This window comes from Octodon degus, unplaced genomic scaffold, assembly GCF_000260255.1.
Source record: "Octodon degus isolate 3935 unplaced genomic scaffold, OctDeg1.0 scaffold00081, whole genome shotgun sequence".
NCBI classification, from domain to species: Eukaryota; Metazoa; Chordata; class Mammalia; order Rodentia; family Octodontidae; genus Octodon; species Octodon degus.
The window spans coordinates 3537201-3550602 of NW_004524657.1; the positions used below are offsets into that span (position 1 = coordinate 3537201).

A 13402-nucleotide genomic window follows, 5' to 3' on the forward strand; every position below is an offset into this window, starting at 1 on the left:
AAAAAAAAAAAAAAAAAAAAAAAAAAAGAAACTTGGAGAGGCTTCGAGGCTAACATAGCATAGGGTAGGAGGCTCAGATCAAATTCATAAACATCACAAGAAACATGGTATGTCCGCTGAGGTTCTGAATAATTTGTGTAGTTAAATATTCTCACTTCTTTTCCCAAGGAATCTGAGATCAGAATGAAATGTATATGGAGGATGTCAAATATCAATATATGAATTTAAATTTTAGACCCTCAAGACTCCAGCTCAGACGTCTAAGAATGCTTTTTTCTTTGAGAATTATTTTTCCTCTGAAGTGCTTCAGAATCTCTGAGTTTCCTTGGAAATATCAAGAGAACATTCATGAGAAAGCAAGTCCTAGCTTGTTAGACTATGAGTTAGTCTGTAATCTGCAACTTTTCTATTTGATAACAGGTGCTAAAATTTCAATTAGTTATTTATTATTTGTGGCAAAAGTTGAAATTCTAGTTTGATATTGCCATGTCTAAGTTCTTACAGTCTGAAGGGATACACAGTTCCATAGAATGTTATACTACAATAATTAAAAGATAGAAAACAAAGGGAACCTGAGGCAGCCTCAGGCAGAGGTATGCATTGTGATATTTCCTACATTATGCTAATTACTCACCCCTTCTGCACTGTAGGAGTGAAAAATGGGGCTCCTGTCTGTTGGGAAGACAGTGAGAGTCATTCCCCAGGGCATGTCCCACCTGGGAGACTCAGGCTTCTCTTAGTTTTTTGAATCGTTTTCAATGGTGCCTTTGTTTTGCGCAGTTCACAAAGCCTCGCTCAAGTAGATGGGCTTGCTAGATTTTGCTAGAGACAAATGTGGATTCTAGGTCTTCACCAATGTGGAACTAAATTCCCTTATAAATCAATGTCATGTTTTACAGATTGCAGCTCACGACTAAATTCCCAGGAACTGCAGTACCATCGCTGCAGCTGAGATGATGGCCCAGGCTGAAATGTACCTAATAGCTTCTTGGAGAGTTGTCCCCTGTCATCCTTGTTAATGCCTATGGCTATCCTGCTTGGGGGCATTTTCCATAGAGTCTTGTCAGAATTCTACCAAGACAAAGGCACTTGCTCCCAGACCCTAGGACCCCAGCCCCTGTGTGTGCCCTCTGCACGTTCTTCACCTTGGCCTGGGGAACAGAACTCTCTTGTAGGCATGCTCCTTTTTTCCTTCTGAGCACTAGCTCTACCAGTCAGGCCTCCTCCTTTGGGGCTCTTCCTCGGCCATGTTTCTCTTGCCCCTTTGCCTCCCTGATGTGCTGTGCTCACCCTGCTACAGAATGGCCCTCCCCAAAGCACATGGTATCATCCAGATTCTGAGCATCAACTCATGTCTTCCAACAGCACTGATGTGCTTCACTTGGACCTTGAAAGTAATAGTCACAAGATCTAATCTGCTGGCAACTTCACATTTTATTATTGTGTAGGCCATTTTGCTCTATTTTCTAATACATTTCTTAATCTCCTAGTGGTATATGGTAATGTTTCCTTACTGAAGTAGGGAGGAGAGAGGCTGCTGTGTATAGGAAAAGTGAAACCCACAGAAACCTTTGGGGACACTGATAATGGCATTTCCAAGTCTGCAGTATAATATGCTTTTTCATAACAGAAATTTATGGATATCTAAATGTGTTCCATGTGCTGGAGGAAAGATTGAAATATAGGTTTCATATCCTTATAGAAATTACTCCTAGATTTGCTGATGCCTTTGGATTATTCTATTGCTAGACTAATTGAAGACACAACCTGTATTATGTTAAGAATTATTAATCCCTATTTTTGTGTTTTGAAATTCCGTATTTTTTTGTATGAGGAATCAAACTCAGAACCTTGCACTTGCCAGGCACTGTGCAGCTGAGCTGTACTCTAAACCGTGTATAATTGTTTTGTTGTTCTTTAAAAGACCAGCTGAAAGCAACAGCTGGAGGGCTTTGCATACAACTTCCTGCTTTCCCACCTGCACAGTTCCTTACCTGTGATGGCAAGCTGGGTCACAAAGAAGGTCATCCTGGATTTCCTTTTCCTCTTCCATGTGGAGAACAGCACCACAGCATTTCCAACGATGGTGAAAACAAAGAGCACCCACAGGGTTATCAACTGCTCTGCCTGTAAGACACAGAGCAACACACTACTCTAGTGCAGGCCAGGACTCGGGTACTTAAGAGGATGCAGAGCTCAGGCTTGGGTGGGGGCACCTGCTTCTCTCCATCCCTCTCCCCCCCCATGGAAGGCTGACCCTCGAGACAACAATAACAGGATAGTTCTCACTGACATCAGCAGCACAGAAAATTGATGCAACCCTGTAAAAAAAGTCTGTCAAGTTATATATGTCAAGAAGAAGAACCAAGGGCTGGCCAGATACCTCAGTGGATTAAAGCTCCTGCTTAGGCAGACACAGGGACTAGGGTTTGATCCCAGGCATTCTGTGCTGGCCCCATGCCTGGGGTGTGCTGAGATGGGGATTGAGACTGGGCGTGGTGGCAAGTGCCTGTAATCCCATCCCTTGGGAGGCTGAAAATAGGAGGATCACTATGAGTCTGATCTGTGTACTGAGACCTTGTAGACCCTGTACTAAATACATTAAAAGAAGAATCAGAGCCAATTATTCTTTGTACAAATAATTATAACTCTGCATAAGTCTCAACTGTTAAAGAGAATACTACCATCACAAAGTCACAAAGATGGACTTGCTTAAAGGAAATGGGAAATTGCTTCAAGATAATAGGACAGCCAAGTGTCTCAAGCACTTCGAGTCAGTGAACTATTGTGTAGCTATTAACAGTGTCAGCCATAAAGCTATGTAGCAACATTAAAAAATACTTAAAATAAAATGAAAAGTAGAAAAACATGCTAAAATTGGGTATAATTACAACTCTCCAAAATTATATGCATAGGAAAAGAAATGAAGTATACTAATTTTTAAGAGTAGTTATTTTAGAGTACTATGATTATGGGTTAACCTTTTTCTTCTCCCTTTGACAGAATTTCATAAGATGGTAATATTAGAGTTCTGCTGAATGATGCATAATTATTCAAAAAGGAAAAAAAAAGGAAAGGAATTCCACTCATTTAAAATGCCAAGTCCTTCATGAAAATTTCCAAATGATGCTTTAAATGGAGCTTTTCCTCACTCCACACGTATAGCCCCGAAGAAGCCGATGCTCAGGGTGCTGAAGCAGAGCCAAGTCAGGTGGGCCAGAGTCGGCCAGAGGAGGAGAACGGGAGATCCACAGCCAAGTGGCCCAATAGATACCTCCACCAGAAGGGGGTCAGATCCTTCTAAGAACGTGTAGGTCTGAGACTATAGCTACATTGATTCTTGTGCATAAGGGAGAAGAGTCTCCTGAGAAGATTAAGTCAGCAATAGTTTAATTTTATGTGTCAGTCCAGCTAGGCCCTGTGCCTGGTTGCTTGGTCAATGTTAGTCTAAGATGTTACAGGAGAGGTGTTTTGTGGTTGTTAAAAAAAAAGAAAGAAAGAAAAAAAAAAGAACAAAAGGGGGCAGGAATAGAGTTCGGTGGTACAACTGCCTTCCTAGCAAGTGCAAGGTCTTCAGTTTGATTCCTGATACCAAATAAACAAACAAACAAATGTATATTTTATGGATGTGACTAACACCTAACCACTGACTCAAGTAGAGCAGATATGCTCCATAGAGCAGGTGGAACTCCTGCATTAGTTGACTCATAACAGGTTACACCCTCATAAACTCATTCTAAGTCAGAACTATCAAGTTCTAAGTGTTTGAGCTTCCTGCCCTACTGGACATCATGGCTTTGCTTCTTTAGCTTTCAGTGTGATCAGAACACTGGCATTAGTCCATATTTGGGTAAAAAAGAATCACCTGATACAAAGCCTACTTTATAATAAAGTGACAAATATCTGTGTTGGTTAACCTTGACTGTTGATTTGTGTGACTTGAGAGAATGGGAGCTTAATATAGCACACTGTGCTGCGTGGGTAGGTGGGTCTCAGGTTGTGGCCTTAGGCACCACATCTGTCCCTGGCCCTTCCTCTGGCTCTTCCTTTGAGTAGCTTTCCTCTACCAGGCCCCCTGCCTTGAGGCCACCCCACCACTGACTGAAGCCGTGAGCGCAGTGATCCTCCTTTGCTTTAAGTCGCAGGTGTTGGGCACCTCACCTGGGAATGGTGACGCTGACAAGTTCAGTCTCTCAGGAATTTACTGAGCTCTGCAGCGGCACAGCACACCACAGGGTGTCTGTGCATCTGCCTGTGGCTGTATGCCTGGTGGTAAGCTGTGGCTTCGTGCAGTGCCCAACATTACATGAGTGTCACCCTGTGTTCTGCTAGACAGATAAAAGCATCAGAATTACAAATATGGCCTGCACCGAATGCATGTTTCTTTTGAACCATTATAAAATTAAAAAGTCATGAGCTGAACCAGCATTAATCCAGAGATTACCTATCTACCTATTGATCTCTATGTATCTATTTAATCTTATTGATTCTGTCCCTCTGGAGAGCCTTGGCGTCCTAGCACCTCATATATCACAGCAACACTTTTTCTCTCCTTGTTATATTAAATTAAATTTAAATTACATAATAATAGAATAAATTCTTTAAGAAACAAGCACAATGCAGATCAAGCCAAATCTTCTTTGGCTACCTCCATCTTGTTCAGTCCCCGTTCTCAGAAGGTAAATGTCACTTGCATCACAGTCTGCATCTTTCCAATCCTTTCAAAATTACATTATAAACACACAAATACAGAAAGCAAATAGAGAGTGTTATTTTGTATGCATGCTATTTTTTTCATATTTACTACACATATTATTCAATTTACTTGTCTAGTCAGTTAAAGAAATTACCAAAAGTGGTATTTTCATATAATGGTATAAAATATTTCAGTTAGGAGAAATGAGTTAAATGTAATAAAAATATGTTGAAGGAGTGGAGAGCGTAGGCAGAGGAAAGGGAAGGAGCTGATGAATGAGTTGATGGGCTCTCCCCCTCTTGGCTCCTAACTACCTCTGAACACAGCTGAAAGGGGGCTCTTGGTAGAAAAGCCTTGACCTCCCTCCCCAGTGCCACTGAAGGGGAAGTTCTCTTAGCCATTCCCACCGCTGCCATCTTTGCCACACTTCCAGGATGAACTGGAATATCTGTGTATTCTGCACTCATCAGCTCTCCCTCTTTGGGTAGAGCTTGGAGCCACGAGCTACAGAACTGTGGATGTTGGGAGGATGGGGTGGTAGCAGAGCCAGGCGAAGTGATGCTGAGGGCAAGGAGGACCATGGAGCTGGAGATCTGTGCTCTTTGGGGGCTACAGGTGGCAGGTATCTCACATCCAGTGCACTTTTGCCATCCGGTTAGAAGAGCCTTCTTCCTGTCAGTGCCAAGCCATGTACTTACATCTGGTCCTCTGCTCACCAGAGCAGCTAAGAGAAGTCTCTCTACTCCATGGGTAGATGGCTGTGCCACCCAAGGTTGATAGGTTGGGGAAGTCCTGCATGTATCATCTTGTGTGAAAGTGAAGGGACATGGACAGGTGACGTGAGCTTGGAGGAACGGTGTTTTTAAAAGCAATAAAGTATCTGGGAGGGAAATCAGTAAGTGTGGAAATGCCCATCGGCATTGTCAGGGGTTGATGCAGACTAAACACATTGTAGTGTCTGGAGTCCAGAACTAATGAACCAACAATAGAGAGACTGTATGACTGTTCTGCAGATACCATCATGGTGCAAGATGGCTCTGTGGAGGGAAGAAGAGGCCTAAAGCATGCCACTCCCCAGTGCAGCCCTAATGTAGTGTGGTGTTTGGGAGGCCATGGTGCTCTGAGCTGTCTATGATTCACCAAACCTGAAGTTGCCCATTGAGCATGGGGTTGGGGGGACAACTCTACTAGGACCACTGAAGACTCTTGTTTGATCTCTGGGACAAGCTATAGAGAAGACCTGTAAAAAGGGTGTCTGGTCTTCCTGGGCTGAACTCTGCTGTAGCCCCTTTTCCTCCACATTTTTATAGCATTCTGAGATTTCAGGAGAAACCCCAGAGTTCCACTTTCCTACCCCTGTTCTGTAAGCATGGATAGAGCCATTGTGCATGGTGAGACCATGGGGAGTCATTTCTTAAAGTGTGATCCCTGGCCAGCATGCCGGTGTGACCTGGCTTGTCCAGGATTGTCCTAGCCTTTGCCTTTTGCCTTAAAGGAATTATTGAAACTGCCCTATTCTTCCTCCACAAAGTGTCTTGGTTTGGATGACAAATTATATGGTCACTCTATTGGTGTATCAGCTGTGGGCTCCAAAATCTCCAGTATGTTCAGTCTACATCAATCCTTGGCAATGAATTCCTCTCTTGTTCTGAACTTGAAAAGATTTAGAGCAGTTAGAGATTTTGGTGAACTCATATCCCAATATGGGCCCCTGGAGTCTTCAAGAGCTCTGCTTATTTAAACATAAGCATTTTTTTTCCCAATTAGAGACCATACTCATTAGTAAAATAAATGAGACCTGCACGTGTAAACATCATATTGTCTCCCAAGTATAAGAACCTGAAAGAGTAAATAAAGCCTGAAAGATATAATAGATACAGTGAGAGGGAAAGGAACTGTAAAGGAATGGAAAGCTGGGATGAGAAAAAGGAGGAAATAAAAGAAAAAAGAGATGGGAAAATGCGTATGTATGTCCGCTGGATAGCTTGGATAATTGTACTGCTGATTTCTACTGTTCTGTTGAAGGGCACAGTTACTGCTTAATGTTTTTTCTTTTCTTCTTAATTTTTTTGACCAACTTTGAATGCTTATATCTGGCAATCTGAACAACTAATTTGAAGATGATACGCAATATTACCACCATTGCTGAATTCCTATCATTTTGTTCAGTGAAATTCTGCATAATTTCTAATGTTTTTTCAAACAACTTTTTTATTCTCTTTAAAATATAGACATTTCTTTTATAATATTTTTGCTGAGTTAACACACCTATAATATTCAAATGACAGAACTAAACAAAAAAGGGGACATATAAATGAATATCCATTTTGTATCTGTGTATTCAAAATGGTTAGGATAGATATCTAGTTACATTCTCTTAATCAATAGAGGGATTTGTTGTAATAGTGTTTGTAAATAGGATATCATGTCTGCATCTTGTGGAGCAGATAACCACTAGGAAGAGAGTATTCAGTGTGTTAATTATTGAAACTGTCCTACAGTTTGATTTGAAATTGTCTCACTGCTATTTGTCTGTCAATAAAATTATGGAAAAAAATAAAATAAAATATAGACATTTCATGTACAGGTACAAATTCCGTATTATGTATGAATATGAATATCATTCTTATGTATATCTAAAATGTACTAATACAATTTTTTAGAATTACAAATTAGGCATCTTAACCATGGCATAGGGAGGAGGCTTGCGCTTCAGTGAGTCACTGGTGTCTGGCACCCACTGGCCTTTCCTCTGCTGGGCGTTGTCCCATTGAGAAGGACGCAGTGTGTGTTCAGCACTTCTGTGGGGCTGGAAGTGAGGGTCTGTCTCAGCTACTGCCACTCCTTCACCTGCACAGGAAGAGAACCTGCACCCACAAGGTCTCTCATACCTCCTCCACCTTATGCAGCTTCCCTGGCTGGGATGCAATTCTCAGCCCTCACAACATTAGGGAGGAAAGGTTCACTTTGGCTCACATTTGGAGGGGATTCAGCTTCTGGTCAGCTGGGTCTGAGCAGGACCATCCTGGCAGAAGGGCTTGGCAGAGAAAAGCTGCTCAGGTCATGGTGATGGCAACTGAAGCAGGGGATCAGTGCTGCGGGAGAAGGGACACCGGACCAGACGCTGACCCAGGGCCACACCTCCAAGGGCCACCCAGACACCCAGAAGTATGCTCTGCCAGTCTCCTGGGCTGCTTCCAGCCCACCAGCTTGACACAAATGAGCTTCATGCCACATCCACCTTCCCTTAGGAGCTGGCCCTTCCCAGGACTGGATATTTTGTAAGTTACTAAACTGACTCCCTTGCTTTTTAGCTCAAAGTTTAGCTCTTCTGTAATCATAAAAATTACTCTGACAAATCTGTTGTACATGCCTGACTCATTCCTGAGCAGGAATCACTAGATGTGGGAGGTTGAAGTCAAAGGAATCAATGGATTTTGATTATCTTGCATACACATTGGTGTATACCAAGAAATATTTTGTATTCCTTTGTATACTGCGATTCATGAAAATGAATATTTCAAACTATCCTCACAGTTCCAATGTGCTATTTTTTGATTAACTTTTCTAGTTTAGTGACAGACACTTATAAATAATATTTCATTACTATAAGTTACTATTAACATTTCATTTTACTGACCATTTTTTATTTTCTAAATTATAACCCCAAATATTAGATTATTTTCTCATTCTTCTAGATTGAATTCCACAGGCATTTCCATAAAAAGGCTATTATCTTAACAAGATAAGTGGAAACCATTCTACCAGTCTGCAGCTAAAATTTGTGGCATTTTCCTTGTCAAATATGTAAAATGCAATATGTAGACTATCATATATGTTAACTTAATGATAAGTAGCAAAAGCTCATGTAATTACCTGACTCATGAAGAAAAGGGAGATACAAAAGCTCCGTGCTTTGCCCCTCAGCACACGCTTGGGCTGTCCTTCCTGAAGCTGACCTCTAGGTTGACGCTACGTCTAAGTCGTGGTGATGATACTCGTGACTGCACTTATAGATTGCTGCTTGCTTTTCTCCTTCCTGCAAGCAGTTTTATGCCATGAATAATCTTTACATCTTACATCTTAGTCATTGTTCGTTGCTATAACAAAATACCTGAATCAGTGTACAAAGAAGCCTATATAGCCCACAGTTTGGGGAACCTAAGTGCAGGCTAACTGCAACCCTGAGCACCTTCTGGCCATATCATGACAGAGAAAGAGATGGTATCATGGAAGCGTTCTGCATAAGAGGGGGCATTCCATGGCAAGGCAGGATGGAAGAGAGGCCATAGGTCAAGCCTATTTTTTTTTTATACAGCATCCCACTACACAGCTCAGATTCATAGTGATTCTCCTGTTTTCTGCCACCCCAGCACTGGGATTACAAGTGCGTGACATCAAGCCTGGTCCCGGTCGCTGGCTCCAAGTGCCTGGGGTCGGGGCTGGTGTGGCATGGGGCACTGGGGACTGAACCCCAGTTCCTGTGCTTGCCTAAGCAAGGACTTAGTGTGTTGCGCTCTCTCGCCGGCCTTAAGCTTGCCATTGGTAACAACCACTCTCCGGCAGACTAGTTCTCACCCAAGGAAGCCAGTCCTAATCCTTTGCAAGAGTGGGAATCTCAAAACTTCATCATCTTCCTCCAAGTCCCATCTTTTTTCTGTTGAAACAATTTGTGATCTTGAAATTCCGAATACTAATAAATTTTAATATAATTGATTTTCTTTCTAGAATTTATTTCTTATATTTGTATTACAATTTTATAACATTTACTAAGCTTTTAATTATGCTTTATTGTTTATGCTAAAGTTTTCTTTATTTTTTTATTTTATACTTTTAGGAAGTATAGCATGAGTTCTGAATCTTCATATGATAGAGGAAAATTTTTTTGTGCATTCTCAGAACTTACATTCTGGAATCACAACTTCCCCCCTGAGGTTCTGCTGATGTGCATTATGAACGTGCATGTGGGTGGGGAAGAATGTAGTCTGTTGTGTGGCTTTTTTTCTTTACATAACTCACAATTTAGTTAGATTCTTGATGGATTTTCTTTCAAAATCCTCAAAATATAGATGCTGAATTAATTGTATCAGGTTGTCTTTTTAAATATTTTTACATTAAAACCCTCAATTTTGAAAGTCAAGTAAACTGACTTCTATTAGTGTTTTCATTTCTGATTCTTCTCTGACCTCTTCTCCCTTCTAAATTTTTATGGAATGGATCTCCAGGCATTTTCCTGCATTATTTCTTCTTCTTCTTCTCCTTCTCCTACTTCTTCTTCCTTCCTTCCTCTTTTCCTTCTTCCTCTTCTTCTTCTTCCTCCTCCTCCTCTTCCTCTTCTTTTTTTTGTTGTTGTTCTTCTCCTCCTCCTCCTCTCCCTTTTTCTTCTTCTCTCTTGATCCCTCCCTCTGTTTTCTCTCTCCTTCCCACCATCATTCTTTCTCTCTCCCTCCTCTTTCCTCTCTCTCTCCCCCCTCCCTTCTTTCCTCCTTCTCTCTTGTTCTCTCTTTCCCTTCCTTCTTTCCTCCCTCCCATCTGTACCTCTCTCTCCCTCCTCTATCTTTCCCTCCCCTCTCTTTCTCTCCCTCCTTCTCTCCCTTCTTTCCTCCTTCCCCCTCTCTTTCTGTCTCCCTCTCTCCCTCTCTGTCTCTCTCTCTTTCTGCCTTACTATCTCTCCTCTCTCATTCTCTCTCCCTACCTCCCTTCTTCCTTCTCTCCCACTTTCCCTGTCTTTCTTTCTCTCTCTTTCTTTCTCCCTTACTCCCTCCCTCCCTACTTTCTTCCCTCCCTCTCTCTTTCTTTCTCTCCTTCACTCTCTTATTTCCTTCCCCTCTCTCTTTTCCTTGAGGACTACAGATCTTTGCTTTCCCTTTAACTTTTTAGCCTCAGTAAAGGAAGAAGAGAGAAGATGGATTGCTTGTGTTGTTTCTCTGTCCAGTCAGAAACCAGGTGTCCATATAGACATCTGGAAAGAACCAAAGAAGGAGGTAAACAGTAGGGTGTCAGGGAGATGGAAGCCCAGGTCTGCCTTCCTCACTGAGATTGTGATCACCAGTCCTGCCCACTAGCCTGCCCAAGTGCTGCTCAGTCAGGTTTCCCTCTGCAGTTGGCTGGGGGAAGCTGCTGGCCACAGCCCACTTATATTAGGTTGGCAGCATTTCCTATGGTGGTCTGCTCCCTGCAGCTGTCCTGCCCGGTCCTGGCCTTGCTGCTACTCGATGGGAAGCCCAGGGATACCCAGGGCCAGCCCCTCCTCTGCTGATCCCCAGGAGACTTCTGCCTCAAGCACCCCACCTGTCACCCACCCTACACCTCACAGGGATTCCTTCAACTTTCAGTAGGTTGTCATCAACACACCATACCTACTTCTGATCCTCAAAGCTGCTCAACTTCATTTACATTTATGATGGTCTTTGGACGAAACATAGAAAGAAGAGGACTGAGCCAGAGCACTCAGGTTTTGAATGCTCTGTTTGCAGACTAAATTTCTCCTACATGTTCCCCTTTCTGTATACAACCACCTGTTTGTGCTAAGGACAGTCAGGCTGTGCTTCCAGAAATCCAGCACTGACTTGCTTTTACACAGAAAAGCAACTAGTCTAGTTCTGCCCCAAGATTCAGATTTCCAGATATTAAGTTTTTCTTTTTGAAAAACTTGAAAGGAATGTCTGCCTTTTTTATCCTTCTGCGGTAGAGACCAGACCAAGGCTTGGGGCTCTGGTCACCCCACGAGGCAAAGGAAGTGATAAGCCCAGTGATTATATTGTCTTAACTTGAGGTATCTGTGATTGGAAAGCCAGCCCTCAGGAGGCTAGTCCTGTGTTTGCCCGGACTCAGCCCTCAGCCTTGCCTGGACTTAGATGGTTGAGAGGCTTGGGCTGGTAGGTCCAGACGCTTGTCTACAGGTTGAGGTCTTCTCCAATGGAGAGATACTATGTCCCTGGAACAGGTCGAGAAAGCTCTATAAAAATGGATCTTCCTTTCCCTTGTGTTTGCTACTGGAGTCTGATTTCATCTTATTATGTTAGCCTCAGGGGACTTCCCAGCACAGGAACCCCAAGTACTGCTTTCTGGAGTCTTCCTAAGAGCTATATTTATTTAGGAATTCATACCACATCTATGACTGCCTTTCTATGTGCTAGATATGACAATAGAGCTATTATGCTACAAAGAAGGATCAAACATGTACCATGTAGAAATCACACTAGGTCAAATTTAAATCCTTCAGCAAACATATAAGGATCATTAGTTATGAAAACACTTAGCCATGGGCTCATTTATCCATGATGTTTTTACACACACACACACACACACACACACACACACACACACCCCAGTGACACAAATCCCAGAATACTTGGAAGGTTTAGGGAGTTCTGGCAATGGGAATTGAAGAGACAAGTGTAGGAGTTGCAGTGTCCCAAGAGGTGAATGAGGGGTGACTCAGCCCACCCATAGGTGTATGTCACAGATATGACATATTTTGATAGACCCTTTCATATTGGTTTCTGTATTCTAAAAATGAAAATAAAAATAAAACTGATCTCATCAGAGTTGTGATGAGTAGATCAAACATTGAGTGTACCTAGCTCAGTGTCCGGTGCATAGCAGAGTTGCAATAAAAGTGTTCCTGTCCTTCCTTCTTAGTCTCATGGGTTGTGCGCAGGTTGTGGGGAGGGTAAATCACTGCCATCACAATGCTTGGAATCACCATGCTCTTCCTCTTTTTTGTAGTAGCCTACTACAGCTTCACCTGAGCCCAACAGCAACTTCCCTGTGAGCTTCACTCCATCTGGTGTTCTGACACCTGCCCCCAATTGAGTATAATGTGTAGTGAATATGTGAAGCAAGATCCATTCAGACACTTAGGCAGTGGGTGGAAAATACCTGAATATAAAATTTTTCAAAGACTGAAGAAGATTGGATTGGTCTCAGTCAGTTCAATGGTTGTTGACTCATGCCTGATTAGCTTTCAATCTCGGGTTGTTTGGTTCAGGAAGTGATATTGGTGTCTGAGGTCAGATTCAGAATTACAAAGGGGATCTGAGAGAGTACATTGCAGGATCATTGTCACCAGGCTGAGATGAGGGATTTTGCTCTCTGGGCCATGCATCCAGTCTAGGCTCAAGAGAATGGCCTGAATGTGGTACTATGTCTGGAGTACTTCTCAGAGCTTGGCACCTGTCTGGATCACAGAAAGTATTTAATAAATACCTGTTGGTAGATGTGTCATGAATGATGAGAACAAAGATACTCAGGAGGCCACAGAGTAAGTCACTTGAAGTGGGAATTAGTTCGGGAAATACAGCGCAGTTAGCTGCTGTAGTTGAATATGGGAGTGTCAGACTTCTGTGGCATAGAAGATATGATTTATCCAGATTCAGGGACTGATGATCCTTTCATAGGAGGTTCTAGAAACTGGAAGAAAAAAAAGCTGACAGTATCTTTAATAATTACAGGGCAGATGAGAATTATATTATCTGAATCTATAAATCCAGCACCTCCTTAGTTGCAATATGTTGTGAGTGGTGACAAAGCTGACTTGTCATCCTGTGCCAGGCACCTTAGAGAACGTGCCACACTTCTCCCTCACACATCACACCTGGAGGTTTGGATCTCACAAGGAAGGAAATGGGGCTCAGGGAGATCCTGGCCTGGGTTGTTTCCTGGCTTGTAGGTGATATATCTGGAAGCTGAACATAGATTTCT

The 13402-nt window shown here is 42.5% G+C and overlaps 1 protein-coding gene across 2 annotated transcripts in view; it reads right to left on the reverse strand.

The window, feature by feature from the left end:
* Npsr1 (neuropeptide S receptor 1) overlaps positions 1–13402 on the reverse strand; it is a 186099-nt gene that overhangs the window by 156294 nt on the left and 16403 nt on the right. For both annotated transcript variants that reach the window (XM_004636568.3, XM_012515871.1), the window contains exon 2: positions 1995–2127. In XM_004636568.3, coding sequence (XP_004636625.1) covers positions 1995–2127 — 133 coding nt within the window. The remainder of the gene's footprint in view (positions 1–1994; positions 2128–13402) is intronic.